At 62.8% G+C, this 23,617-nt stretch overlaps 3 protein-coding genes and 1 long non-coding RNA gene across 4 annotated transcripts in view; 3 read left to right on the forward strand and 1 right to left on the reverse strand.

Annotated features, from left to right (window-relative positions):
- CACNA1S (calcium voltage-gated channel subunit alpha1 S) overlaps positions 1-11,703 on the forward strand; it is a 38,627-nt gene extending 26,924 nt beyond the window's left edge. Inside the window, exons 29-44 of the mRNA XM_090263155.1 lie at positions 2,407-2,463; positions 3,181-3,309; positions 3,490-3,555; positions 3,950-4,041; positions 4,524-4,683; positions 5,462-5,589; positions 6,510-6,606; positions 6,905-7,007; positions 7,102-7,203; positions 7,440-7,564; positions 8,850-8,978; positions 9,404-9,648; positions 10,094-10,155; positions 10,778-10,869; positions 10,973-11,116; positions 11,230-11,703. Coding sequence (XP_090119281.1) covers positions 2,407-2,463; positions 3,181-3,309; positions 3,490-3,555; positions 3,950-4,041; positions 4,524-4,683; positions 5,462-5,589; positions 6,510-6,606; positions 6,905-7,007; positions 7,102-7,203; positions 7,440-7,564; positions 8,850-8,978; positions 9,404-9,648; positions 10,094-10,155; positions 10,778-10,869; positions 10,973-11,116; positions 11,230-11,481 — 1,983 coding nt within the window. The 3' untranslated portion in view covers positions 11,482-11,703. The remainder of the gene's footprint in view (positions 1-2,406; positions 2,464-3,180; positions 3,310-3,489; positions 3,556-3,949; positions 4,042-4,523; positions 4,684-5,461; positions 5,590-6,509; positions 6,607-6,904; positions 7,008-7,101; positions 7,204-7,439; positions 7,565-8,849; positions 8,979-9,403; positions 9,649-10,093; positions 10,156-10,777; positions 10,870-10,972; positions 11,117-11,229) is intronic.
- PKP1 (plakophilin 1) overlaps positions 1-23,617 on the reverse strand; it is a 288,438-nt gene that overhangs the window by 120,465 nt on the left and 144,356 nt on the right. The gene's annotated exons all lie outside the window — the stretch shown is intronic.
- Positions 14,491-17,126, forward strand: LOC149992279 (uncharacterized). The gene is made up of 2 exons (XR_016508301.1): positions 14,491-14,570; positions 16,526-17,126. It is a non-coding gene; the product is annotated as an uncharacterized LOC149992279 (long non-coding RNA).
- The window catches only part of KIF21B (kinesin family member 21B), a 32,831-nt gene continuing 26,766 nt past the window's right edge, over positions 17,553-23,617 (forward strand). Inside the window, 1 exon segment of the mRNA XM_090263480.1 lies at positions 17,553-17,744. Coding sequence (XP_090119606.1) covers positions 17,704-17,744 — 41 coding nt within the window. The 5' untranslated portion in view covers positions 17,553-17,703.

The following is a 23,617-nucleotide window of genomic DNA, read 5'->3' on the forward strand; positions in this document are numbered from 1 at the left end:
CTGGGCAGGGCGCTCATTCAGTGAGCAGATGCTTGTGGGGGACCCAGTGTGCATGCAGCCTGGCACCCCAGGGGTGACTGGGCGGGAATGGCAGGACGGTCCTGCTGAGCAGACAGACAGCTCAGGCTCCAGGCAGACCTCATGGGCATGCAGGCTGGCCCAGGCCAGTGTCACCTCTGGGTGACTGGTCAGGGAAGGCTTCATGGTGGCAGTGGCACAGTCTGAAGTGCAACCTAGGAAAGGAGTGATGGTTACAAGTTGGCGAGGGTGACATGGCTGGTGTTGGGGACCCCAGGCTCGTGAGGGAGGCAGATGACCCCCAGAGCTGGACTGAGCAGTGTGGGGTGGAGGGGGTGAGGCCCTGGGGTGGAGCAGAAACAGCAGCAGGGGTGGGAGGAGGCTCCCAGCAGCTCGCCCCCAGGCAGCAGGCGCCTCTCTGAGGGTCTGAGCTGAGGGTCCCTGCAGGGTAGAGGGACATGGAGGACAGGGAGGAGGGGAGCCAAGAGTCAGAGGCTGAACTACCAAGACCCTGTCCTTCAGGCCAGTGTCCGCCCGCGCGTCCTGGGAGGCGCCTGGGGAGAGCCCCCATCCTCCCAGGAGGCGCCTGACCGGCCGTGGTGGGAGTCTGCTCAAGAGGGCTGTTCCGGCCACGGGAGCCCAGCAGGAGGCCAGCTCCCAGCCAGGGGCTAGTCTGTGAGCAGGGTCCTTCTGAACTTCCCACGCCTGGCAGTGAGCCCAGGAACCTCACGGGGGGCTGCCGTTGGGGGACACAATGGCCCTAGAGACCCCTGGTGAGGGCGGGCACTGCGTGAGCACCTGGGGAATGTCTGGAGCCTGAGAAGAAGGAGCCCTGGACTGAGCCACCTGCAGGCTGAGCCCTGTCCGGGAGCATCACCTTCCGGGGACTCAGAGGCCACACTGGCCATCCCAGGGCCGGACGTCCTGGCCTGAGAGTCCTGCTCCACCCACGTCCAGCACAGACAGTGGCAGAGAGAACCTCCTGCTCAGATCCCAAGGGGTGGGTGGGGTCGGGGCAAAACCAGCGTGCGCAGGTGTGTGCATTCACGTGCACGTGTGTGTGTGTGTGTGTGTGTGTGTGTGCCATTCCCATCCTGCTCTGGGGTTGCTGGAAACAGCACCCATGGGCCCGGTCACCAGTACAGCCTGGAGGGAACTCCAAGCGTGCTGCGCAGGCCAGGATAGCTGCTGCTGACACCTGCGGCCTGCGCGGGGGGCACCGGCTAAATCTAGTTTCCTTGGTGGTGGAGGGCTAGGGGTGTCACTGGTCATTGTCAGGGGCGTCAGATGTTCTGGACCAGTCATGTTTGTTTGAAGTCACGTTAAGACTTGGGCTTCAAATATTGATGTATATTCCTGACACACCACCCAGGGGACAGACGGGGACAGCACCGTGTGTCAGGACTTCCTGTGATGGCAGCAACATTGTGCTCTGTCCAGAACACAGGCCACAAAACGCACGTGGCTATCGGCCCCTTAGAATGTGGGCAGTGCAACCAAGGAGACATGTCTGGTTGTATTTACTGTTCACTGCTCCTCGGCCACGTGAGCCTAGGGGCCACCGGATCAGTGGCACAGAAGGCGGCCATCACACTGGCTGCGTGTTAGAATCACTCGCGATGCATTCACGTGCTAAAGCCATGCCCATCCCCCGGAGGCCTGGGTGGGGACCTGGCCAGGGGCTGCATTCCTAGGTTCTCTGTTTGATTCCGATGTCGAGTCTGGGTAGAGGGAGGTGGTCCAGGAAGAAGCTGCCCTAGAGAATACTGGAGGGGGGACCCTGTCGTGGGAACGAGCCCACCCATAAATAGTCATACTATAAAGCAAGAACATCCCCTGTCCCAGGACTCCAGAACAGGCTGCTCCTGACATGTGGCCAAAGGAGAAGCTGAGTGTAAACAGGAAGAAAGCTGCTCCCACACACCCCCCGCCGGCTCTTCAAGAGCCTGGCCATTGAGGGCGGCCACGGCCCTCTCCCAGACCAGGGCGGAGCACATCTGCTCTGGGGACTCCCCACCCACCTCTGGGTCTCTGCCCCTGGACCAGGGAGGTGGGGGTGTGAACCCACTCATGACGGTGGGCAGGCATTCTCCAAAGTGTCCCCTTGGACGTCCCCAGCATCACGTAACCCAGATACACAGACGCATCTTGGAGATGAGAAGGGACCTCCTCTCTTCCAGCTCCCTGGTCCCCAGCCTGTGGCCTCCCTGTCCCCCCACGCCCGCCTCCAGCTCCCTGGCTTTGTCCTCATGCCCACCACTCCCTCCCCGGACGGGCAGCCACTTGGGTCTCCGTCCCCTGCCTCTCTGTCTTTTCCTCTCTTTAACTCCCCTCGTGCCGTCCTTTCTGACAGCACCCCCTCTGTGCCCCCATCTTTTCTCTCCGCAGACCTTCCTGGCCTCCAGCGGGGGACTCTACTGTCTGGGTGGCGGCTGCGGGAACGTTGTAATTCCAGGCTGCTGCGCGCTCCTGCTGCTCGCATGCTGGGGCCTGGCTGGTGGTGGTGGAGTGGGGCACGGGGCCCCAGCACGCGGGACTCCCTTCCCCAGAGCAGTGCCCCAGGGTCCGGGCTGGGGTGGGGTGCGCTCTGTGGCAGGCCAGGCACGGACCGAGTGGCTCTCTCAGAGCCCTGGACGTGGGGCGAGGGGTTCCCTGGCACCCTCCTTGTAGGTGGGACATCCAGGGAGGCCTGTGATGCTGGCGGGCACAGGACCTTAGTGACAGGCCTCTGGGGACATGGGAAGCTGGGCAGGGCGTCTCTCCCCTTCCAAGGCTTGCACAGGGCAGGGGCTGCCTGGCTGGGGCATGGCCCTGTCATGCGAACAGAGCAGTGAGGGAGTGTTGGGACCCTCTGCACTGGGAGGACCCTGGGCAGGGGTTGGGGGCAGGAGAGCTGAGTGGCAGCTTGAAGAGAAGGTGAGACGAGGCCACAGCCGGTCCCCAGGCCCAAGTCCCTGGGGCCACTCCCGAGAGGGGGCTCACCCCCCTCCTCCCTGATGAACTAGCCCGGAGCCCTGAGCCCAGGGAGGTCCAGCTGAGGGTACCACACACCATGCAGGGACACACCCCAGCGCACACACGGCCCCTCCCACCCCGCCTGTCCTGACCCCGACCCCTTGGAGGGGCTGCCCCAGACTGACCTCTGGGGCTGCTGCCCCGCAGGACCCGGACGAGAGCGCCCGCATCTCCAGCGCCTTCTTCCGCCTGTTCCGGGTCATGAGGCTGATCAAGCTGCTGAGCCGGGCCGAGGGGGTGCGGACTCTGCTGTGGACCTTCATCAAGTCCTTCCAGGTGTGCGTGCGCGGCCCCCCTGGCCAGGGCTGGGGACCTGCCTGCCACACCACCCTGGAGGCGGCGGCACTAGGGACATCCTCCTGCCCAGGGTCCCATCAGGGGGCCCCAGGGAGCTGAGGGAGGCAGGCGCAGAGTGGGGCGGGGGCAGGGGCGTCTCATGCTGGCCTCTCCCCCCAGGCCCTGCCCTACGTGGCCCTGCTCATTGTGATGCTGTTCTTCATCTACGCCGTCATCGGCATGCAGGTGACAGGGCTGTCTGGCCAGTGACAGGGACATCCGTGGGTCCCAGGGGGTTTGGGCTCTCCCCTCTTGCCTGGCTCAACTCGCAGCCCCGCGAACCCCCGTGCTTGCAGTGGGCGTCGGGGAAAGCAAGCCCAGGGACCGACGCTGTCTCTAAGGCCCACGAGAGGCCCAGGGGTCCTAGCCCACCTCCCCAGAGCGCCCCCCCTTCCCTGGCCCGAGTCCCCAGCTCGGCTGACTGTTAGGAGGACTTGTCCACCCGCCTGCTTTTCTGGGATGGATGGGAAGAGCCCCACCCCACCTCGCAAATGGCCTGAGGTGTCTGGAAGGGTGAGGGCCTTGGGAGAGCTCGAGGAGGGTGGCGGCAGGGTCCTCAGGTGGCCTGTGTGATCCGCAGATGTTCGGCAAGATCGCCCTGGTGGACGGAACCCCAATAAACCGCAACAACAACTTCCAGACCTTCCCCCAGGCCGTGCTGCTGCTCTTCAGGCAGGAGGCCCCGCCCCTGACCGCAGGGCCTTTGCATAGAGGTGGGGTGGCTGCCGGGGTGGCCTGCACAGCTCCACGGCCCCTGTGCTCAGAGCCTGAGGCTTCTCTGTCCCTGTCACTCCCCTCGGGGCCCCACCTGTGACGTAGCTGGATCTGAGTGCAGGGCAGCTGCTGCCCCAGTCTCCTCCCAGGAGACAGAGGTCACCCCAGGGGGGGCAGTGAGGCCTCGATGACCACTGACCCTGGCTCACCTCGGTCAGCACCACGTTCCTCACTTGCCGGTCCCTTCCCTGGGCTGTAATTCATGGGTTGACGTGGCCCCTCCATCCAAAACACCCCTTTGCTGTCACTTATCTCCTGCTTCTGCTGCGCCCTTAGGGGGCAGCTGCGTGGAGGGGGAACTGAGGCCCAGTTCACGACTGGCCCCGACTTGGGGGAGTAGCCCGCCAGTGTCTGGGCCAATGGGAGCCCCGCCCTTGCAGGTGTGCGACAGGCGAGGCGTGGCAGGAGGTCCTGCTGGCCAGCAGCTACGGTAAGCTGTGCGACCCGGAGTCGGACTTCGCTCCGGGCGAGGAGTACACGTGCGGCACCGGCTTCGCCTACTATTACTTCATCAGCTTCTACATGCTCTGCGCCTTCCTGGTGAGCGGCGCCCGGCCCCTCCTACAGCTGCCGCCTCTCGGGGGCTGAGCCAGGGGAACGGGGGCTGGGAGGCTCTGCCTGGATGGTCCCAGGCAGGTCACCGGGTGTGGCTCCATTTTCTGACCGCCTTCCGGCCCCCAGAGGGCAGTCAGAAGACCTGAGGGAGCTCCCGCCCTTCCCTGTTCCTCGGGCTGTGAGTGGGCCCCACCGAGGCCCCCACAGTGCTGGACTCTGCTCCGGTCGAGATGCAGAGCTGGCGGCGTCCGTAGGGCCCTCGCTCCTTTGCGCCGTTTTCTTTCCTGAATTCGGTCAGACCTCTGCTTGAGAGCCTCACCTGTGCCAGGCTCAGGGCTTGGTGCTGGGGCAGGGACGTGAATGAGACCCAGTCCTGGCCTCACAGGCAGGCACTCACCAGGCACCGGGGCTGGGGGTCCCATGTCAACAAACCCTGCAATTCTGGGGAAACCCCCCACCCCATATATGCAGAAAAGGCTGGTGCAGAATTGGGGTGGAGTCCTGGGAGGGCACATGGGTGGGATACCGTCTCCTGGGAGTGGGGATGAGAGGCCAGGTCAGGAAGCCACCAAGCACCTGGCGGGGACACTGGCCATGTCCAAGCACAGAGACAGGGCCCAGGCAGCTCATGTGGGGGCTGCAGATTGTTCAGAAGGGCCTGGTAGGGAGATGCTATGGACCCCGCCCCCAGCAACGCCCCCAGCCCCCACCTCGTCCTGTGCCACCTTCCTTCCACGCTGGGAGCCTCTGTCACCTGTTACAGATCATCAACCTCTTTGTGGCTGTCATCATGGACAACTTTGACTACCTCACACGGGACTGGTCCATCCTGGGCCCTCACCACCTGGACGAGTTCAAGGCCATCTGGGCAGAGTATGACCCGGAGGCCACGTGAGTCCAGTCTGCAGATATGTGCCAGGCCTTCCCTCACCTGTCACCCCTCTACCCTGGACCCCATCCTCGTCCAACAGCAAGTCACGCCGCAGTTACTGAGAATGAGCCAGCCAGCTGCCTCTCCCTCCAACATCCAGGCCACAGCTCAGAGAACTGGAGTTTCTCAGGGTCGGAAGGGAACCCCCCAGCACCCAACCCCCCACCAGGGCAGAAACCACTGTGGCTTTATTGGGAAACGGTCACCCAGCTTCTGTGCAGACACTTCTAGGAGCAGGGAGCTCGGTACCTCACCAGACCACTCAGAATGTGGTCACCTGAGCAGCAGCTTGGAGCTTGATAAAAATATAGGCCAGCCCCCCCCAGACTGACAGGGTCCAAGTCGGCTTTGCTGCTAACCCCATGCAGAGCATCCGCATGCACTGCTGCCTTACAGCCTTTCTAACCAGGAATAGCCTCACGTTCCAGGGCCTTTCCCAGTGTTAGGCGCTGTGCTAACCACTGCGGATATCATATCATTTAATCCTTACAGCAAGCTACGAGGCAGGTCATAGGAGGTTTCCCACCTCCATTGATCCATACCCTCTACCTCTATTAATACAGCCCAAGAGCTCCCAACCAGCTTGACCAAAACCCAAGGAAGGCTCTGCCATAGAGATAGTAAGGTCCAGATTCCAGGCCTGGGGGCAGTTCTGGCCTCTTATCTGCCCCCAAAAGAGAACCCATTCCTCAGGGTGTGCAGCCGTGAACTCATTGTTTCTTCTTTACAAAGGGAGCTCCCTCCGCCTGCTGACCGAGATTGGAATAGAGGAAGCATTCCCCCATCTCCCTGCTCTCTTCCCTGGGCAAAAGGCCGGGGGGGGGGGGGGGGTGGTGGCGTGGGTCCTGCTAGGCTCACAGCTGCGTCTGTCCCCCTGCAGGGGCAGAATCAAACACCTGGACGTGGTGACCCTGCTCAGAAGAATCCAGCCCCCGCTGGGCTTTGGGAAGTTCTGCCCACACCGTGTCGCGTGCAAGGTAACGAGAGCGGCCAGGGAGGGTGATGTGGGAGCAGGAAGAGGCACAGGGGATCCTGGGGGGAGCTGGGGGGTCACTCGAGAGCAGTCACCTCCGGGGTCCTCACGTCCCTCCCTGAGGGCCTCCAATCTGGACAACATCCCCCCATTCATCCTGCCACCCCTTGTGAGGAGGCCCTGGCCAGCCGGCCCCCCTGCCCTCGTGTCCCGGTGCCTCCGGGCCCACAGACCAGGTGAGGGTGACCGGCCAGGCCTGGCCTGGTCCCGCTCAGCTGCGAGCCACGCCTCTCCCCATGCAGCGGCTCGTGGGCATGAACATGCCCCTCAACAGCGACGGCACGGTCACCTTCAACGCCACTCTCTTCGCCCTGGTCCGCACGGCCCTCAAGATCAAGACGGAAGGTGAGTGGCCCGCAGAGCCCTGGCGGCTTTGTTGAGTGCAGCTGGCTTGGTCTGGGAGGCTCTGGGGCCACCTGCACCTGTCCCCTGTCCCCAGGCAACTTTGAGCAGGCCAACGAGGAGCTGAGGGCCATCATCAAGAGGATCTGGAAAAGGACCAGCATGAAGCTCCTGGACCAAGTCATTCCGCCCATCGGAGGTGTGCACAGCCCTGGGAGGCCCTGGGAGAGGGGCAGGGTCCCCCTGGCAGCTCTAGGGCAGTCTGAGCGTGGCCCAGAGCCTCCCTAAATACCTGGGATAGACCCCGTGGCAGCCATCAGGGTGGACATTGTCGTTGGCCGGGTCAGCGCGCGGAGGGTGGCCTCCAGGGCCCCATCCAGGGGCTCCACCCGGCCTTCACCAGCCTCAGGACACCCCTTGTCGGCCCCTCTGCAGATGACGAGGTGACAGTAGGCAAGTTCTATGCCACCTTCCTCATCCAGGAGCACTTCCGCAAGTTCATGAAGCGCCAGGAGGAGTATTATGGGTATCGGCCCAAGAAGGACGCTGTGCAGATCCAGGTAAGCGCCAGCTGAGCTCCAGGGGACCTGCTGCTGAGCCGGGCCTCAGGACCCCACTCCTGCTCTGCATCCTTGAGGGCCGGTGATGGAGGCACAGAAGGGAGAAGGGAGCCAGGACGGGTAGAGAAGGGCAGTGGCAGTTCTGGGTGGTCCACGATGGCAGAGAGCCCTTCCATCTCTGCAGGATCAGACTGAAGGAAAAGGACTTGTTCAAAGGAGGCGTCTGCAGTAGACAAGAGCAATAGTCCCCAGAGAAGGCCGCTCTCCCCTGACGCGCTCCAAATGAGCCCCTGGACACACAACGCAGTTCACAACTTTGTTTTATCGGAGCTGCTCTTTATTTCTATTTTTTGGTGTTAATTATGATGCACATAATTTATAAACTCAAAAATGTACATGCCCGTGGGCTGTGTACTCAAAAATTTATTTCAATTGCAATTTTTAGTTTGAAACAATCTCACAATTTTGAAAGTTGCATGTATAATACAAGCACCTTTTTTTTTCCTTTGGAACCATTTGAGACTAAGTCCCAGCAGGATGTTCTGTCACCCAGGACACCTGAAGGTCTGTTTTCTGCAAACGAGGGCATTCTCTTACATAATTCTCCTCCAAGACACAATGCAGCCACCAAACTCAGGAACTCAGCACGCTACACGGCCAGTCCCTCGCAGGCCTCGCCCAGTAGTGCTCGTCATTGCGAAAGGATCCAACCCAGAGACACGTTGCATTGAGTCTCTTCCACCTGGAACCGTTTCTTGGTCTTTCCTTGACGTGACCTGGACACTTTCGAGGATCACAGGACAGGAGGCTCCCCTGTGATAGGTTTAGGGTACATACGCCTCTTGGACAGGAATGTCACAGAAGTGATGCTGTGTCCTCATTGCACACTGTTGGGACAGCAGTCTTGATTTGTCTCATTGCTGGTGATAGGAACTCGGGTCAGCTCAAAAAATTGCATTAATGGTGTGTGCAATCCAAAGAGGTCATCTGTCCAGAAGTCTGTGCTGAGTACAAAGAGATCTCAACCTGAAGGCCTAGGAGGCTATGAAATCACCCATGAGGTGGAGAAAAGACTCCTTGGGGCCCGTGAGGGTTTGGACTATCCCGGAGGCCAGGGCAGGCCTGGGTGGCCGCGCAGACCCAGGGACAGTGACGGAGCTGGAGAGAGAGTGCACCCCAAGCTGCAGCCCCTGTGGCAAGGGTTAGGAGGGAACGAGGCCATGGGTGGCAGCCTGGTCTCCCCTCCTGCACCGGAGGGGCCACCAGGTCTCCTCTCCGTCCCCAGGCCGGATTGCGGACCATAGAGGAGGAGGCGGCACCCGAGATCCGTCGGACCATCTCAGGAGACCTGACCGCCGAGGAGGAGCTGGAGAGAGCCATGATGGAGGCCGCCATGGAGGAAGGGATTTTCCGGGTGGGTGGAGGCAGGACCTTCCACCGGCCCTAGGCCCAGGGGCAGCCACGTATCACACAAGGGAGGGCGGGAGCCCAGCCATACAGGAGGGGACACGCCAACCAAAGACAGCCCCACCCACATCTCCGGGGGCTCAGAATCAATGGCCCAACTTCCTCGAGGGGTCTTTCCCACCTCCCCATCCCCAGCGAGCCCCCATCTCTCACAAGCCCTCCGGCATCAAATGCCCCACCAGCTATGATTTCACGGGGCATCAAGCCTCAGCTCTGTCCCACGTCCCTGTGACACCGTAGAGCAGGTCTGTCCTTAAGGGCCACCTGGTTAAACCTTCTGGGGATTTTCGTGGCAAAATGGTGGCCTAAGGAGAGGCCACGAGCTGCTCCCCCAGCCGCTGCCCTCGACCCCTCCTCTCTCCGTGCCCCCAGAGGACCGGAGGCCTGTTCGGCCAAGTGGACAACTTCCTGGACAGGACCAACTCCCTGGCGCCTGCCATGGCCAGCCAGAGGCCCCTGCAGTTTTCCGAGATAGAGATGGAGGAGCTGGAATCGCCGGTCTTCTTGGAGGACTTCCCTCCGGGCCCCAGCACCGGCCCGCTTGCTAGAGCCAACACCAACACCAACAATGCCACCGCCGGCAGCAGCGCCCATGGCGACAGCCAGGTGTTTTCCAGGTACCGGCGGCGGCTGCCCGCCCTGGGTGTGGGGACGCTGCGGCGGGTCTGGGAAGGCACGGCTAGTGGGTTCCAGGCTCCTTTGGAGGGGTCCCCTCGAAGTTCTGAGAGCTGCCCGGAGTGGGGGGTGGGGGGACCCATGTGCAGGGGGGCGGGCCAGTGTGCAGCCCGTGCTGAGAACTGGCGGCCCTGAGGCTGAGGATGGAGCCAGGCACCTCCGATAGGAGAAGCCGCGTGGAAGCCGAGGCGCGAGGCGGGACGGGCCGGCTTGCTCGTGGGGCGCCAGGGCGGCAGGTGCGGTGCTGGGACCGCCCGCCCCGGAGTCAGGCTGCTGCTGAGGACGGTCAGCCCCCGAGGGAGGAGGCCGTGGGGGCCACAGAGGGCCGAGGGCCGGTGGTCCAGGCCCGCTCCGGCTCACTGGCCCACGGCCCTGCTTCCCTTCCAGCGTCCGCTACGAAACGGAGTCCCCTGGAGAGACAGAGCTGCCTGCTGTCACGGGAGCCCTGGGTCAGTGTCTGCTGCGCGCCGGGCACCGAGCCTGCTCCCGGGCGCCGCTCCGCCCTGGCCGCCGGGTGGTGGGGCAGCCCGCTGTCACGGGAGCCAGCAGAGCACCAGGGTGCCGTCCAGGTGGCCGAGTGCGGCCGGCGGGAGGGGTGTGTGCACCGACAGAGGGGCCCTGGCCAGCGAGCCGGGGCGCTCACACCCCCGAAGGACAGCCCGAGGCCCTGACTCTGGGGCCCCAGGCCCTTCAGCGGGGGGCCTGGCAGCCGCCCTGCAGGTCCTAGGGCGCCGTGTGTGACCGCGGGGCCCCCAAGGGTGCTCCACGGAGATGTGAGCACTTGCCCTGCCCCACAACTCACACACACACACACACACTCGCACACACACTCGCACATGTACACACACTCATGTGCTCGCACATGCACACATGTGTGCACGCACATGCATGCACACACACGCTTGGCCAGAGCTGCTCAGACTGGCCTGACCCCCCCCCCAAGTCCCCAACGCAGAGACGGCACAGAGTGGGGGTGGGGGTAGAGCGTGTCCTGCAGGCCTGGAGGGACTGCCCCCAGTGTGTGTGTCCCCCCAGGATGCCTCTCCTCACCCGCCCCCTTCTCGCCCACAGGCCCGCACGGCCCGCCCTGTGAGGGGACGCGGAGAGGACAGCTGAGCCAGGGAGCTGGGCCTGGAGTCCGGGCCCCTCCTGCCCGCTGCCAGGTACCGCAGAGCTGGGTCTTGGCTGAGGTCCCCTTGGAAGAGCCAGGGTTTCGTGGGGTCCCAGTGGCTCCAGCGTCCTCTGGGGTCTTTGCTTTTGGAACAGCCATCCAGGGCAGAGCCCCCCGTGCCTGAGGCGAGGAGGAACCCCACGCCAGGGTCTCTGCTAGAGGAAGCGCCCCACAGCAGTAGGACCCCAGAAAGCCCTTCCGGGTGCCAGGCTCCAGCCACCGCCCTGCTGATCCAGGAGGTGAGGCCGGGCCACGTGCAGGACTGGCCCTGGGACGGCCTGGGTGAGGGACAGAGAGGGCAGACCCCCGAGGCAGATCCCGGGAAGACCCCTGGCTCCTCTCTTCCCTGCAGGCTCTGCTCCGAGGGGGCCTGGACACCTTGGCGGCTGACGCTGCCTTCATCAGGGCGACAGGCCGGGCCCTGGCAGAGGCCTGCTGGATGGAGCCAGAGGAGGTGGAGGTGGCAGCCACGGAGCTGCTGAGAAGACGAGAGTCCCCAGGGGGCACGGCCAGCAGCCTGGGACCCCCGAGCCTCAGGTCCTCCCTGGGCAGCCTCGACCTGCCCCAGGGCTCCCAGGAGACCCTCCTTCCCCCGAGGCCCTGAGCCGGGGAGGGTGGGGAAGCTGGGGCAGAGAGCACCTCCCTGTCTCCGCTGGGTGGATGGGGTCCACGGCAGACAGCGGGGAGACGCGGCCGGCCCCTCCGCTCCCAGCAAGGGCGCGTACAGGGAGAGCCCAGCGCCCTTCAGACAGGCCTGGCCAGTGTCCGTTGGCCACCCCACCCCCAGGACATTAAAGTCTCCAGGCCCCTGTTGTGGGCACCTGGCCTCTGCTTGTCTCCTGTTCATCCCTCACCCCTTTCCCAGGAGCCCTTCTGGTGGCTGGGGCCTGGGCAGGCCAGAGTGGCCCCTGGACTGCCACTTTGCACGAGTCCAGCAGCCCCACATCCAGCTGTCACCACGGCCCCCCTTCTCTGAGCCATGACCGTGTCCCATGCGCCAGAGTTGGCTTCCCGCACAGACCCCGAAGCCCCCAGCCATGGACAGGAAGGCTGACAGGGTGTCATAACTAAGAACTCAGTGGGCTTTTCCAAGGACGTGGTGAGGGTCTCAGCGGCAGGGAGTGTCTTTATCAGCTTTGTATCCCAGCAGGAGACGGGAAGGAGGGGAGGGAGGGGGAGGCAGAGGGAGGAAGGGAGGATGTGGGGGCAGCTGCAGGCCAGCCCCTGAGTGGCAGGTACTGGATCGAACCATTGGAAATGCCCGTCTTCTATCCCTTTTGTCTACATGTCACCATTTTATAATATTTAACCTGTACAATGAGGTGGGGGGCTCCCCACTGTCCAGCGCCACCCAAGCAGTACATGGCCACTCTGGGGAGTAGGCCCCTGCCCTTAGTTTTTGCACAAACAGGTTCGGATGGGGTCTCCCCAAGGTGGGCCTCCTGTGCAGACTGACATTAACAGAGGGGGTGGCTTTCAGCTCCTGTCATCCCTGAGATGTCCCCTCTGACAGTGAGGCGGGGTCTACAGGGGGGCCCCCGCTGCCCCTGTCCCAGCCACTGTCAGAGGCTGACCGTGTCTCCAGGAGGACCTCTCTGCTCGCCTGGACACCCCACACCTGGTCTTCTATCTTGGGGTTGGACCTCCAAGGTCTGGGCCTCCGTCCCCTCTCCTCTGCCACTGGTCTTGGATGCGGGAGGGGAGGGGAGGCAGAGCTGGTCTCTCCCGCTGGGTGCTTTCTGATCCAGGTTGTGACTTAAAGCCCTTTGCTGTACCCAGTCCTGGTCTCTTGGGCTCCTTCACCCTCTTTGGAAGTTAAAGAGAAGAGCAAAGCTCTCCCCAGCTTCTCTGAATGCTCACCAGTCCCGCAGCTTGCACACACACTCACACACACATACTCGGACGTCCTCTCTGTCCACGAGCAAAGTGTCAGGAGTACGGGCTCCGGGGGAGGACACAGAGCAATTTTCCAAGAAATTGTTTCACCTCAGGCCAAGAGGGCCTTTGAGATGCCCCTACAATCGTCCCCTGAGATCAAGCACACATGCCTGGGGCCAGCGGAGCGGCCAGGAGACCCTCCGTCGGTCAGGTGGCGTTTTTGGAGAGCGGGCACTTTACCCACCACCTCCAATGCCCCTTCCACCTGCCCCGCAGGGCTCCATGGAGCCCAAAGGGGCTTCTTCGTGTCTTAGACAGGCAGAGAGTCCAGGAAGCTCCTTGGGCCCCTGGGCATCTTCACATTGGTCAGAGCCAGGCACGTGGCCTCCGCTGACAGCAGAGTGAGGACATGCAGGCCTGCCTTGAGCAGAGGGCAGAGTGGACACATTTGGTGACCAGCACTAACGACTGCTACACCAGCCAAGTGACCTCGGAGCCCATCTCCTCTTCTGCCAATCAGGGACAGCAACCGTGAGCACCTCAGAGACCGGCGTGAGGGTTAGTTGAAGGCTGAGTGGCATCCTCTGCCCCGGGTAGCACACGGGGCAAGGGCGATAGAATCAGACGCCCCTGCAGACGGCCCCCCGTGAGGCTGCGACCGGGGCGTCGCGTCCAACAGCGTTTGGCAGGCCCGGGCTCCTTCCTGCCTCTGCACATGCTCACACGGGCGCCCGGGCCCAGCCGAGTGGCCAACGGAGGCGGGGCCACTCCCAGTGACCGACCTGCTCCCACTCCACTGGGTCGATGACCACGCAGGCCAGGCAGCCATCATCGCCGTCCCCTGTACCCAGCCTCGTCCACACTCATCTCTGAGACTCTCCCCACCAGGGGACCTCATCGTGACCAACTGACCCCTCTGTATGTTCAAGGACAGGGTGCCATGGCAGAGGGACAGAAGATCTGCAGGAATGCAAAGGAGATTCACGTCTGTTTTGTGCTCAGCTCTGTGCTGGGCGCCCGGCCTGGGGGCCCTCCTTCCACCTTATGACAGCCCGTGATGACATGAGTGTGGTCATCTCCACGTTGGGCACAGGGGACCAACATGTGGCATAGTTCCGTAACCTACCCGGGGCCACACGGATCTTGGCGATCTGCACACCACCCTTGGGCTTTGGGGCTGCCTTCTGCTCTGTGTACTGACGGGACCTGCATCTGAACTGTAAACTCTCCCGCAGCCCAGGCCCAGAGGTCTGCCCTTGGGCCCTGGTGTGCTGCTGGGGAGCTGCCGGCTCTGGAGGCCTGGGGACCCTGCTTTAGTCCCTGCTCAGCCCCTAGGCTACTGTGCAACTTTGAACAAGTCTCTCTCCCTCTCTGGGCCCCAGGTTCTTCACCTGGCAATGAAGGGGCTGCACTAGGTGATGGCGGACGGGGTTTGTTCCCACCAGGGGTGCTGTGACATTGGGACTCGCCGCCCCTGCCCTTGGCCCTGCACTGGCTTAGAGTCCTCGCAGAGAAGAGCGCACGAGGAGCTGAGTTGGAGGCCGTATGGATAGCAAGTAAACCCTCAGTAACACTTGAAACCAAAAATAGTTGTTTTTTTAAAGACCGGTTGGGGAGTTTGCCATCTACAGCAGTTCCCTCTCCCTGGCTATTTATAACAAATTCTGGTTTCCTCTGCAGCTCAGTCTTTCTCCTCTGCGACAGGGGAAGTTGGGCTGAGCTGCACTTGAGCTAAGATCTCTGAGTCTGCGCCCCAGTGGACCCTCTCTGGGGTCCTGGGGTCCTGCTGCAGACAGACCTGGGCTCTATCTCCAGGTGAGCACTGGAGAGTGTGGTCAGCCAGCTGCAGGCACGGGCGCCTACACGCCAAGTACAGCTGCTGGGAGGGGCTGGGGGTTAGCACTGGAGGTGCAGAACTCCGGACTTTCCACCCAGAACGTGTGGTCAAAGCCCAGGTGGCCTCAGCAAAAGCCAACGCATAGCGCTAACCCTAAAGAAGGTGAAGGGGACAGAACTCCGGATCAGGCCTCCCCAGGGACATTTCTAGGGCCTAAGAGATCTCTTGGGTGTTTTGATTTGTCCCTGTAGGGCTGTGGCTAAGGGACCTGGGCCAGATGGCTGCCCCAGGTCCCTGCAGAGAACTTTCACTACAGTAGTGTGGGAGCTTCCTGCCTTGGAGAGCCCCCTCCCCCGCCAGACTCCCCCAGGTTCCCAGCTGCCCAGACGCCCACAGCTCCCAGCAGGAGAAACAATGGAGACCCAAGAGGCTGGGGGGGGGGGTCTCAGCTCAGGGCAAGAGTGGGGCTCAAACTCTAGTCCAGTTAGGTGCTCAGGGCCAAACACAGGGTAGTGTGTGTGTGTGTGGGGAGGGGGTTTGAGTATGTATGTGTGTGCATGTAAATGTGTGTGTGTGTGCAGAAGTATGTGAGAGTATGTACAATTGTGTATGTGTGACTTTCTGTGTGCATGCAAGTGTGAGGACGTGGGTGAGAGTGTGTGTTTGTGTGTGTGTATGTTTCTGTCCGGCCCAGAGCAGAGGGTTGGGTGGGTGGGATGTGTGTACAGGCAGCCGATCTGGAGAGACTTCAGGTTTGGGAAGGAAGGCGGGAGGACAGAAGGAAGCTGGGGGGAGGTGGGGTGGGAACAGCCAGAGAGGAGGCCATGGCTGTGTGGCAGCTGGACAGAGACTACAGGGACGGTCGCAGGCTCCCTCTGACCTTGCTGACCGGAATCTCCCCAGGGCTGCTGTTTAAGCCTCTTTCCTGCCTCGTGGGCCCCATCTGACCTCTTGGCCCAGCTACCGCCTCCCCTCCAGGCCGCAGTGCCCAGCAGTCGGGGTCTGGGCCGCTGGCCGCCCTGCTGCTTTCCGGAGGCCCAGGAGTCCCTGCCGAGGGGCTGGCGTGGCTGACCTGAGACCCTGACCTCCGGGAGGCCTGAGTCTCCAGCTCCTGCACCCGCCTGGTGGTGACACCCTGGGCGGGGCAGTGGCCCTGGTGCCCTTTCCCAGCAGTGAAGCTGTGAGTCAGAGGGTCATCCACTCTTGGAAGGCAGGGGGACTTCCTGGAAGCAGAAAAGCAGAGCTGGGGCCCAGAGGCTGTCGGCCACAGAGTGCCTCTGCAGGATGCGGCCTTGGTGACGGAGGGTTACCCCTGGGCAGAGAGAGCCCTTGGCCGGCTTGGCTCCCTCCCTGCCACGGGAGCTGCTAGAGGGGGTCTGGGGAGTCTGGAACCAGACACCTGAGTTCAGATCCTGGGTCTGCTGCTTCTGTGCTGGGTGAGACCCTGTTTCCCCGTCTGCAAAACTGAACAAGAACGATAAAGGTGGCGGGAATGCAGTGAGAATATGCCTGTGAAGTACCTTGTTTACGTAGACGGTCCGTAAACTTGGGCTCCTCCTCACCTCTTATTTTGGCTGATGGTCGGAGAGAGAATGTCCGGGATCTGACTCAACAGCCACTGGCCCCCTGCTCTGGGAGGAGGGGGCTACTAGCTCCAGAGAGCTTCCTGTCGGTTCCAATGGCAGTAAAAGGTGCCAGACCCCACCGGGACTCCCTGCCCACCCTCCACCACACTGCTGGTGGCACTCCTGCTTTCCATCAGGATTGGGTGGAGGAGGGGGTGATTTGCCCTTGAAATTACCTTTGCTTTTGGTGTATTAAGGGGTCTGGCTACTGGGTAGAGCAGGGGCTGCGGGGTGGGTGGGGAGAGGAATGAGGGGGGCACTACAGATGCACCCTTGCCCAAATCACTGACCTGGTTTCATCATCCCAGGGTGATGCAAGAGGCTGGAGCCAGACTCCCCGTCCTCCCCTCCCCCACAGAGGGCCCTCCACATCTGGGGCTGCAGCTGGGTCCTCAGCTTGGGCCCCTTCCAGGAGATGGAGCTGGTTGAAATGATGGGCCTGTGAATAGCCCCAATGTTGGGCATCAGGAGGCAGAGAGAAGATGCCCGGGCTCAGCGGCAGGGCGGACAGACTTTTCGCAGCTGGACTCTTCCATCGCTGCCCTGTGTTTCAAGTCCCCAGGGCTCCCCTTGTCTTTTGTGCCCACAGCAAGGCAGCTGCGCTCCTCCCCCTCCCCCGCCCACCTCGCCCCCCAGACCCTACCCAGGTGCCACGGTTGAGGGCCCTCTTTGTCCCCTCCTGTCCCACCGGCCGCACAGCCAGCAGAGGGTGAGCCAGACCCAGCCGAGCCGCCTGGGGGTCACAGAGGTCTCGCAGAAAGGCAGGGCGCCTGGCCGGGGATCAACCCAAAGAGAAGCTTTATGATGCCGCAGGGCCGGGGTGGAGGGCGCCTTAAAGCCGAGCCGGAATCTCCTTCAGTGAAGGTCGGCAGACTCGATGGAATAAAAGGGAGTTTTTCTGGGCTTTCACACACGAAGGGCTGATCGCTGTGGGTGCTGGGAAGGGAAGCACTCGGCGGGGAGGCCTGAGTTCTCACCCACGCTTAGCCACTAACTCGCTGTGACCTTGGGTAGTTCCCTTCTCTGGGTCCCAGCTTCCTCATTTATGAAACGGGGGTACCCTCGAGGCCGAGGCTCCGGCGCGGTCTGCTCAACGAGCCCCATTCCTCCTCGGGGTCCGCCACTCCCGCCGGCTCCCAGCACGCGGGGAGACAAGCGCCAAGAGGTCCTTTTAAAGGCTCCAGCCCCGCCCCCGCTGCTGGATCAGGCCTTCGATTGGTAATCCGGAGAGGGGCGGGTCTAGGGGCGGGGCCGGGCCCTCAGCTAGGGGCGGGGCCTGGAGCAGGCCGGCCCCCGCCCCCTTTGTCCGCGCTGCTGTGCGCGCGGGTGGCAGCGAGGTGGGCGGTGCGCGCTGGCGGGAGGTGTGTGCGCGGGTACCGCGCGGTCCCCCCCGCACTGTGGCGCCCGCTCTTGCCGCTGCCGCCTGGGGCACTGGTCGCGGGACCCCAGCCCCTGACCCACGCCGAGACCTTGGCGCCGGAGGGCCATGGCCGGCCAAGGGGACTGCTGCGTCAAGGTGGCCGTCAGGTAGGGGACGGCGGGCGCGAGGGGCTCGGGCTTTGTGTCCTGTGGGCACGGGGTCGTTGCGTCCGGAGCCCGCACTCCCAGAGAAGCCTCGTGGACCCGCGGGCTGCTGGAAGGTGGCTTTGTTCGGGTGATAATTTCGGGCCCCTCTTGGGAGCCCTTAATAATCAGAAAATCGAATAAACAAGGAAATCCGGTATTTCACACCCAGCCCTGGCCCAGACCGAGCGTCTGTGTGTTTCCTCTTCGCCTCCCCACGGGGCTGCTGTCTCATACTGGGATGTTGAGGGGAAATATCCCCGCATTACCCTAGCGGGCTGGTTCTGTCTCTGGGTCCTGCCAGGCCGGCAGCACCCCCACCCGGGATCCTGCAGACAAAGATCAGTGCAGGGCCAGGACGGTCCCTGCCTTGGTGGGGAGGCAGAGGACCCTGCTGGCTCTGTCCCACGCAGAGGGGGCTGGGGACAGAGGAAGAGATGTCCCTGGGGTTCCACCTCCGAGAGGCCAGGAGGGCGTGCCTGGTGCACCAAGCTCAGGAGTTCCGATAAAATGGATCGGGGAGGGCTGCTTGGACTTATCTGACCTTTGAGGCGGGGAGAGGACGTGGCTGGGGCTTCCCCGGGGCGGGGTGCACGGATGCAGGACAGCGAATACTGCAAAGGTGAACTGAGCCTTTGACGCCCTTTGTTGGGTGGATACCCTTTACACCACACCCCCATCTGGCTGTTCTTGCTTTGGGTTTGTCTCTTGGAGAGGAGAGGGGTCCGTGGGTAGGAGAGGCCAGTCTGGGACTGCTCACCCAGGCAGGGATGCTGGAGAGGAATGTCCAGCTCTGTCCAGCCCTGTGTGACCGGTGGGGGCCTGCGGTCCAGGTCTAGGGTGGGAATCTGAGACAGGTGGTAGGTGACCCATATTCCAGGAGCCCAAGGAGGTCACCTAGACAGGTCAGAGCTGACTATGGGAAAGCATCGCCCTTCCTGCCCCAGGGCACGTGCCCCCAGCCCCCTCGCCAGCCCTCTGCCACCCAGAGAGAAGGAAGGCGGGCTCCTCCCAGTTCTGGAGTCCAGGGAGGGAGACAGAGGCGCCCTCAGCCATGCGCAGGCTGCACGCAGGCACGCTTGAGCACAGCTTTGCTGGCCCAGCAGACAAAGGGGAGCCTGCAGGTGCCTGGTGGGCTAGCCAGCGGGTGGGGCCAGGCTGCTGCGGAGCTGACTTTGCAGCAGGAAGTGGTGGAGGTGAGGGAGAGAGGTGCCTGGGTGGAGGTGGGAGTGAGAGGTGTAAGTACGCATCTGCAGTGAGGGTGGTGGGGGTGGTCTGATTGCACAGAGAAGTCCCCCAACAGGAACCAGGGCTGAGAAGGGTTGGGCATAGGGTGCCCTGCCATGGGGGCTTTCCTTTAGACTCCATCTTGCAGGAGAGAGCCAAACAAAGCCCCCTGCTCATGGCAGTGTCCCCAGGCTAGACTGGCGCATGGCCTGGGGCGGGAAAGCACCTCGGGGTTGGCACTTTGTGGAGAGAAGTGAGGACTAGCTGGTGTCCCTTCCCCACCACCACCAGGAGGTCCCTGGGATGCTTTCCACAGAAAGAAGATTGGGCCTGACCATGCACCGCGTCCTTCAGGGTGATGGGCCTCATCCGTCTTCCTGCTCAGATAGCCCAGTGAGACCTGGGTGCCCCCACTCCTTGCCTGAGCTGCTGATCTGGGTGGAGGGGTGGGGAGGTTGAGCATCAGAAGAGCCAGTTTCCAGGGCTCCCAGTAGGCGAGGGCCCGCCCACTCCCCTCTCCCGCCCCCGCAGGAGTGCCCAGCCTGGCACACGCCAGACCTCAATGGGCAGCGGGCCGTGGAAGGCAGACAATGCCTGGACGAAGGGCAGTTTCTAATCAGAACTGAGGGTAGGACTGGCTGCAGGGGGGAGCTCCTCGTGCCTTTGGATCGCCTGCTAGCCCCCGGCCCCACCCCCAGGAACCTCTTTCTCCACTACAGGACTGGGTGGTGGAGTGGAGTGGGACGAACCGAGGATTTGGGATTGCTGCGAGCCTGCCAGCACCGGGTGCAGCTGTCTTTCTGACTTTCTGGAAGTCCTTTCTTGTATCTAACTGAAATGCTTTCTGAGTCCCCATGAGAATAACTTGCTGTGAGCCCTGGATCCAGCTCTTGGGACTGGGAGGCCAGGAATGAGAAAATGAGACAGACGGGTGAGAGGTGGGGGCCGGCTCGGGGCTGTAATCCCCTGGGGACGGGATCAAAGCTGGCTGTCAGCAGCTCACTGTTGGGGAGGCCGGTGGTGGGCAGAGGAGCCAGAGGGGGAAACTTTCAGGCCCTGGGCTGTGGGAAAGGGGGAGAGGTCTAGGTGTGAGCCAACCACAAATGCTGCACCCCAAGCACCCCTGGAGTCTGGTCTCTCTGCCCCTAAACTCTGCACCAAGAGATTGCCAGGCCAGCCCTGGGCCTGCCTGCTGCCCCTTCATCCATTAATCCCCTTGCAGAATAAGGACCCAGGGCTGGCCTCCACCTGGGGTATGTGGGAGAGAGGTTAGCCTGAGCTGCCCACTGCCCCCCGCCTCCCAGCAACACCGGCTGACTCCTGGGGGGGGAGGGGGGAGGGAGGAAGCTATTAGGAAATGCAAGCTGGCGAAGTTCAAATTGGGGAAGGAAGCCAATCATATGGTGTGCTTAGTTAAGACCCTTCCAAGCCCCCAGCTCTGAGCCCCCACACTGAGGGCCGCCCTCAGTGTGGCCTGACCCCCTCCCCTTATCTCTGCCTGCTCTCCTTAAGCTTCCTTCCGGCAGTCTGCTGGGGAGAGGGCAGCGCCTTGGCTGGCCCCGCAGCCTTCCCCGGACTCCACAGGGTGGAGCAGGGACTGGAAAGGGGGTGAGGACTGCACTGGCCAGACCCCCCAGGGACCCTGGGGGAGCACATCAGGTGCCTTCCCCCAGGTTCTCGCTGCTGCCTTTCCCTGGTCCACCCCCCACCCTGCCCCCATCCCGGCTCTGAAATCTTCAATGTCTGTCTTAATTTTGAATCAAGAGAATTGGTGACTTGGGGCAGAGAGACTGAAGAAGGCAGAAACAGGTGTGTAAGTGTGGGGGTGGGGAACCCCAGGCTCGCCAGGGCCAAGCAATGCCCCGCATGCCCCATGCAGGAGCCCTGTGGGCCTGCAGAGACCTGAGCCCTGGGTGGTGGCCTCCTGCCGTGGAAACGAGGCTTATGTCACCGCAAGGAAGTGGACTGCAGCAACCACAGGCCCCGGAAACCACTTCCCCGCCCCCGCCCGGCAGCCCTCCTGATTGGAGCTCAGCTTTTCAAAACCCCTGGTGAGGTGGGGGGGCAGGGGAAGTGGCACCCCACTCCTACAGCTCTGGGGGCAAAGGGCGCAGCTGGGGCCAGCGCATTCTCTCCGCAGATTGGGTCACGGTCACGCTCGTCCATCGGGGCCTCGGTGTTGCCCTCCGCAGAGCAGGGACAGCTGGCGGATCCTCAGCCGCTGATCGGAGTAAAATGAGGTGCATCTGGGAGATATCGCCATATAGTGACCATTAGGTGAAACAGAATTCCCTCCCATCCCGTCATTCATGGAGTGATCGCAGGAGGCCACTGGGAAGGGAAGGCCACAAACCTCAGGCGGCTAAGCTCCATTATTTCCAGAACCTTCCTCCGCACCAGGCGCGGCGCCCCCGTCAGCCTGGTGCAGCCCCGTTGGACTCTGAGTCCTGGGTGCTGCCACCTCCAGGCACACCCTCCTCACGCTGCCTTCTGCTGCGAGGCTTTACTGTGCACACTGCCTGATGCGCACGTGCGGGAGTTCTCAGAAGGCCAGCACCGCCGGGCAGGTGTTCGGTGATGCCCAGTGGCCCCGGCTTTCCTTCCTGGAGTGGCTTGGCATGGGGCCGCCTGTCCCCGCTGTGGTCCCCGCTCCTAAACCCCCCATTCCCTAAGTCAGGGGAGCTTCTCCTTTCCCTGGACATGCATCTCCACCCCTTTTCCCCAAGATTGTGGCGCGGGGACAGAGGACCAGGCCAGGGTGACGGGGCCGGCCTCCCTGCCCTCCACAGCCCGCCGCTCTCAGGCCAGCACCCTGTTGCGCTGCATTCCTCAGCAGGGAAGGTCCCCAGGGCCCAGTCCCCATGTGCTGTCCCCACCAGATGCAGATGCCGTCACGGCTCTGGGCTCCGGGCGCTCCACTCAGCCCGACTCGGCAGCTCCCCGTCTCCCGGGAGGTCATGGGAAACCCCTGCCAGATGCCGGCATGGGGGTGGGGCTGCGGTGACAGGATGCCGGAGCAGAGCTGAGTGGGGTCCCTGAGCCGGGCTTGTGTCTTCCCAGGCCTGGCCACGTGTGGCCAACGGCAGGCTGGGGGTCTGTCCCGCTGCCCGGCTTCTGAACGGTCACTCCACTCTGCTGGTCCGCTTCTTTCCCTGGCTTGTTTCAGCCTTTCTGGGGGCTCCCTGCGAGACGTGGGGGCCGTGGACAAGGCTGTCCCCCAGTGCCTTCCTCTGTGGACTGCCTGTCCCTGGGCATGACTCTGGGGTGACCTGAAGGAGAGAGCTCAAGGGCCTCCCCCAGGGGGTGTGGGGTCACAGCCCTGCACCTCAGGCGCCCTGAGCCGGCACCTAAGGCTTCTTGCACCCTCGCTCTGTGCTCTCGGAACCACGTTCGATGCCAGAACTCAGGCAGAGAGTGTGGATGGACCCCTGCACCAGGCCTGCCAGGACCTCGTGAACCCATGCCCTTTGACCCTGGTACAAAGCCTTCTTGTTTGGGGTTCAGAGCCAGCCGGTGCTTTCTCTGAGCGCAGTCCCGGCATGGTGGGCAGGGAGGGTCTGAGGGCAAGAGGAGGACCCTCTGGCTGCCACCGGGCTCTGTGGCTCTTCCCCCACTGCACCTGGCAGCTATTGGGCCAGTGAGCACCCCAGGTCAGATCTCCCCCCGCCATTTTAAATGGGCCTGGCCCCTCTGGGAAGATGCCTTCTCTGGGCTAAGTCGGCTTCAAGCCCCGGGCGTCTGTGCGCCAGACTTCCCTGGGAGAGCGGGGATCCTGCTCCCAGCGCCCTTCCCTGGGGCTGGCAGGCTGCCACGAGGGGCAGGCGGCAAGGGGGGTGCGCTCTCTGCCTCAGCGGAAGCCGCCCTCCCGGCCGGGGAGCAGCCTCCTCGTCCCGGTTACGTGCTCCCCTCCTGGCGTGGCGGCAGCTGCTGGCAGGGTCAGTCTGGACATTCTCTGGGGGTCACTTTTCTGCCCCTGCCCTGCCCGGCCTGGTGCAGGGTCCCGTAGAGTCACAGCAGGTCTGCGCACTGACGGGTGGCCATGTCATCTCCACCGTCACACATCGTGAGACTTGGGGCGTGTTGGAGCCTCAGTAAACTGGGGGTCGTCCTAACACATTCCAGGGGTTCACGTATATAAATGAGCTTGACACAGGTTCTCGTCACAGCAGTACCTACGATCTGGAGGAGGAGGCTGCAGACTGCCAGGCACCCCTTCCCAGCGTTAGCAGGTGCCGGCAGGAAGTTCCTTCTGCTGGCTTGTCTGAATCCCTCTTGCTGCAGCCCAGTTTCCCTGGGACCTGGCTCCTCCGTGGCAGGCCACGGTGTGGCTCATGACACAGCGTGCCAGGTAGACTAGAGGTCACGGGACTGCTCCGTGTCCCTGCCATGCGTGCGCACACACGCTTTCACAATGGACCTTCAGCGGCTCAGCTTCAGGCTGCCGGTGGGCTGGGCCTGGGTCTGCTCTGTCTCTCAGTCTTCAAGGCAGCTCACTCAGAGATGGGGATGGCCGTCCTCATGTCTCTGTCCCTCCTGGGCAGTCCCACTAGCCTCTGGGGCTCCCTTTCAGGATTCAGGAAGGCATCAGGAGTCCCATAGGAGAAAAGAAC

This window comes from Furipterus horrens, unplaced genomic scaffold, assembly GCF_987537825.1.
Source record: "Furipterus horrens unplaced genomic scaffold, mFurHor1.1.pri manual_scaffold_15, whole genome shotgun sequence".
Classification (NCBI taxonomy): domain Eukaryota; kingdom Metazoa; phylum Chordata; class Mammalia; order Chiroptera; family Furipteridae; genus Furipterus; species Furipterus horrens.